Here is a 4,781-nt window from a genome sequence, read left to right on the forward strand (position 1 = left end):
AGCCATATAGGCACACATATATAAATATGTGTGTGTGTGTTTAAGGAGAGAGAGAGAGAGGAAGGTTATTCGCCTCATTTTCATCACAGAAAAAAAAGAATTTCCACGTCCTCCTGAGAGTAATTATAATTGTCTAATTTCAAAGTTGAATTAGGATGCTTTAGGGGTTTGATGTAAAACTTCACATTCGGTTCAGTGAAGTATCACCCTAATTTACAGCTCCAGATAAGGACCAAGTCTGTCATAAAAATCTGCCTCCTCCGTCCTCCTCCCCTCTCCCTCCCCCTGCCCTCCCCAGGATTGAATTGCACCTTGGGCAATAGTGCAGAATCGTGAATCTTTAACTTCTGCCGGCATATGTTCCTGGCAGATAAGTAAACAATTTGGATGTGGAATGACATTTTTTAATTAATACTACAGTGGTCTAATGTGAGGGTGTGTGTGTGTGTGTGTGTGTGTGTGCTGCCTCCATACACACCGCGGCCAGGCTCTCCGTGAAGTGTGTGAGCGGAGGGAGAGAGAAAGAAAGACAGAAAAAGAAAAGAAAAAAAAAAAGCGCGTTTCAGTCTTTAAATGCTTGTGGAATTCCTCCTGGAAGCTGTTTTCATCCACTGTCTTAATGAGTCAGGGCTTCTGCAGGTTTAAACACGTGTGAAGCACTTGATGATAATAAGTTTGAGCTTTTTGGCTGCAGCACTACTTTTTTTTTTTTCTTTTTGAAAAGTAAACACACACGCAGAGATATTTAAACCGCACTGGTCTGCGGTGGTGGCTGCTCCACAGCCAGCCAGCAAGGTGCAGTAAGAAGAAAGAAAAATCAGCGCACACTGAGATGGTTCCATTAGTTGAGGCTATAATTAAGAAGAAGGCTGCTAGGAGTGATTAAGCAGTCAGACAAGTCGGACGGGCGGAATCCCTCCGGGGAGGCCTCTCCTGAGCTGTCAAACATCAAAAGATCACAACCGGTTCATCCCAGTGTCACAAACACACCTTCGCCGTGAACACGTCTGCAACCTGTTTCACACCACAGTCGGGAAAAATAGGAAATAAAAAGCAGCAGGCAGCCAGGCCCGGCTGAGGAGCTGCAGCGCGGAGGAGTTTGACAGCTTCAGAGAGCCACGGCGGACAGAGAGGGATCGATTGGAGGAAAAAGAGGATTGATTTTGATGCCGTTGTTCTAGTGCGAGGAGAGTTTGTTCGTGCTCAGTCTGCAGCCGATCAGCTGCATCGATTAGTGTGGGGTCAAGTTGGGTCTAACATTTTCAGTGGGAGAAAGTCTTTCTTTTTTTGAATCCAATAAGGGGCTAAAATCAATAATGTTTTTTAGTGAATTCTTATTTCTGTTCCAAGCATTTATTAAGTGAGAATATTCCCTATTTGAACTTTAGAAAAAGGATGAATTAGGCCTCGATTCCGCCTGGCTTCACCTCCCCGCAGCACCCACCCATGTGTTTGACTATCTGTGTCACCTGGAGCACCCAGTCACCTCCAAATACAGAAAATAGTAGCGTTGAAGACAGATTGTCTTTATTCGAAACGCCTTTGCTCAGCAATTGAACAAAGAGCAGGAGGTATCAACCTTCTAGATACATTATCCTTTCCATAACATGACAGGTTTTAAATTACCATCTTGGATGATAATACACATGTAACTCCTTGAATTCAAATAGAAATTTTCCTCAAATAACAAAAAAACCAAAAATAAATGACGCGTGTGACTATATTAGCACTGAACCACAGGAAAAATGCAAAATAAAACATTTGGATGTAAAGGATTTTTTTTCTTGTTCTTAAATAGACCGTCTAGTTTTATGTGCCAGTTTTTGATAAATATAAACAATATGACCCGTATATAATCCAGCCTATAGGTCCTGATTTTGACCCTATCCAGAACATCATAAAATTACGAGTGCCAAAATGTCGACTACTTAGGCCTATACAGGAAATAAGAATGCTAATTGTGCAAGCCAATTTTTCAAAATAAAAGAGTACCCTATCGATAATCAACACAAATCAGCATATCAGCATTGAAATGTACACAATAAATAAAGTTAAAGGCCTCCCTTTTTCTGGTTGCCATAAACGTTATAACATTTACATTTCTTACAGTTCACAGGGCACCGTCCTTTACACCAAACCAGCTCCTCTGCTCAGGCCAGGAACTTGTTGGATTTCTGCAAAAGTTTTTTTTTCTTTTTTTTTTTTTGCCATAACAAGTCCAAGGCAGTTAATACTGTTCATGCCTTTTTAATGGGGCGCGCTGTCCGTAATATATTTACATGCATTTCAGTATTCAAGTGAATTAAAAAAGAACAGAGTCTTGAGGGTTACATGGCAGTGGCGTGTGCGGATGAATATGGGTCTATCCCAGTCTTGGTCATACCTGGAAAAAGTATGTAGGCCACCGGGGGCTGTAAACTTGACGCTGACCAGGCTGTGCAGTTACACGGGACGACATAGCCCGGGTTTGTGGGCGACGGGTGGGTGTGGGTGTGCTGACTGGGGCACCCAAGGGTGCCGAACGCGCCGTTCTGGTATCCCAACGAGGACGCGTACGGCAAAGTGCTGGTGCTCAACGTGTGGGGCATCTCTGTCATCTTCTGGATGGCGCTGGAGCTGAACTGGCTCGGGTCGAGGAAGGAGTAAGGGGCGGACGTCGGCGGCAGGAACGCTCTGGCTTTCTCCGAGGAGGTCAAAAGAGAGTCCGCGGCCGACATGGGAAGTCCCTTCAAGTGATCGGTGTCCCCGAGGTAAGGCAAAGGGAAAACGTACCTGTCCTTCTTGAGCAGGTTCTTGGGCTTGCGCCTGGGTCTGTACTTGTAGTCGGGGTGCTCCTTCATGTGCTGAGCCCGCAGCCTCTTGGCCTCGTCGATGTAAGGTCTCTTCTCGGACTCGGAAAGCAGCTTCCACTCGGCGCCCAGTCTTTTGCTGATCTCCGAGTTGTGCATTTTGGGATTCTCCTGTGCCATTTTCCTCCTCTGGCCCCGGGACCAGACCATGAACGCGTTCATGGGTCTCTTGATGTGATCGGCAGGCTTTGACATGTTTTAAAAAGTGTGCTTTTATCCCCAATGTTAAAGACGAGGAAAAGTTCTGATCGGAAGGAAGGGAAACTATTCACCTGTCTAGATGCCAGATACCAGTCATGCCACGTCTGGGATGTTCGGAATCTCGAAAACAGCAACAAGAAAACAGAATCAAATAAAAATCCAGCGCCCGGTTTGCTTTTTCCCGACTTAAAACACTGATGCGCGCTCGTTCAAGTCCGGTTACAACTCTGTGTCAGACCTGCGGCGGGCAATACAGGAGAAAAATACATGCAGGATGCACACACGTTAAAAAAAAAAAATCCTCAAAGGTGAAAGCAATGTTCCGCAGTCAGTTTGCAGGAGTCGTAAAAGTGTTATTTTTTCTGCGACACCCTCTTCCTCTCTCTCTCTCTGAGGTTTGTCGTCAAGCACCTGGCTTGGAAATGAGCGGAAGAGCGTGAATACGAGCCAAAAGCGGTGAAGTTCAAAGGCTGGGCTGGTTTGGTTTCTGCACGCAATCTGACATAATCTGCAGGGCGTTCACTCACCAACCTGAGCGCCCAATCAGCACGAAGACCGGCTATTATAATACCTTCACCAAAAATATATGTACATTACAACATAAACAAAGAGCGGCTGGTGGTAGGCAAGAAGAAAAAAAAATAAGGAAAGAGGGGTGTGTGTGTGTGTGTGTGTGTGTGTGTGTCTGCATTGGGAGGGGGGGCGGAACGGGGGGGGTGTAGTAGTAATACTCAGGATCCCTCCCTGATTCCATTTAATGTAATGAATCGCAACAAACATGGACCTTCAACCTCTTTTCCAGTTAAAACCAACCCAGAGAGGGAACTGCTCTGAAGAGCTTCACACAGAAATACAGGGGAGCTCTTTTCAGGGGTTTGTCCCCAAATCACAAAGGTGGATGAGACTTCATAGAGCTGCTGTTTGTGCCCATTTCTTCATTTTAGTGAGGGAATGTGCAGTAATAATTATAAGTAACAATAGTAATAATAAATACAGGCCCATTCTAAAAGAAATTCTCCTTCCTCCCCGTGAATATCAAAAACAAAGATGGCGGCCCCTCTGTACCTGCTGTCTTGCTCAGGGACCCTTCGGCAGGACCTCAGCCCCTGTCCCGCAGTCGCTCTGGGGGTCACGAGGCCCCCGGCGTGAAGGTTCTCCAGCTGGGAGGACGAAAGCGTGTCAAATTCAGCGTCACTGTCCCAGTAGGTGGAACCTTTTCTAAAGTGCGCCACAACTACCATCCAAAAAGTAGCGTTTCCTCTGGAGGAAGAAGGCCCGCCACAGACACGCGCGAGCACACACACACACGTCAACCCGCGCGCCCCACGGACGGCGTAGTGACAGAATTACAAACAGCAGGAAAATATTACATCAACTGTAAACGTTTAGGAAAGCGCCATTGTGACTCTATAATTGTTGCATTAGCTCACATCAATTTGACAGTGTGGTTTTAAGGAGGCGCGGAGTGATCGTTTTAAAATGCAAATTTCAATGAGGACCATTTCCTAATGGCCCTCGGGCTAATGCGCGTGATATATGATTCCTTCAGCTGTGATTATTAAACCAAACGCAGACAGCTGCTTTTTTTCACACAGTCCACGGGGCTGTGATTGGAGATACAGTCCTTAGGAGTCCACTCTGGTTAGTTACACCGCTAAGTAGATTTATTTAAGGTTGTCTTCGGCCTATATGGCTCTACATGCATGCGCGCCCACACCCACACGCGGATAC

General features: G+C 45.9%; 1 protein-coding gene across 1 annotated transcript; it reads right to left on the minus strand.

The window, feature by feature from the left end:
- Positions 1–2,327: 2,327 nt before the first annotated feature.
- Positions 2,328–3,044, minus strand: sox14 (SRY-box transcription factor 14). The gene has a single exon (XM_070832545.1). The coding sequence runs from the start codon at positions 3,042–3,044 to the stop codon at positions 2,328–2,330; it is 717 nt and encodes a 238-aa protein (XP_070688646.1).
- Positions 3,045–4,781: the final 1,737 nt, after the last annotated feature.

This window comes from Pempheris klunzingeri, chromosome 6 (assembly GCF_042242105.1).
Source record: "Pempheris klunzingeri isolate RE-2024b chromosome 6, fPemKlu1.hap1, whole genome shotgun sequence".
Lineage (NCBI taxonomy): Eukaryota > Metazoa > Chordata > Actinopteri > Acropomatiformes > Pempheridae > Pempheris > Pempheris klunzingeri.

What these genes read in the sequence shown, in the direction of transcription:
- sox14 (XM_070832545.1), bottom strand. Translation starts at nt 3,044, where the DNA reads ATGTCAAAGCCTGCCGATCACATCAAGAGACCCATGAACGCGTTCATG.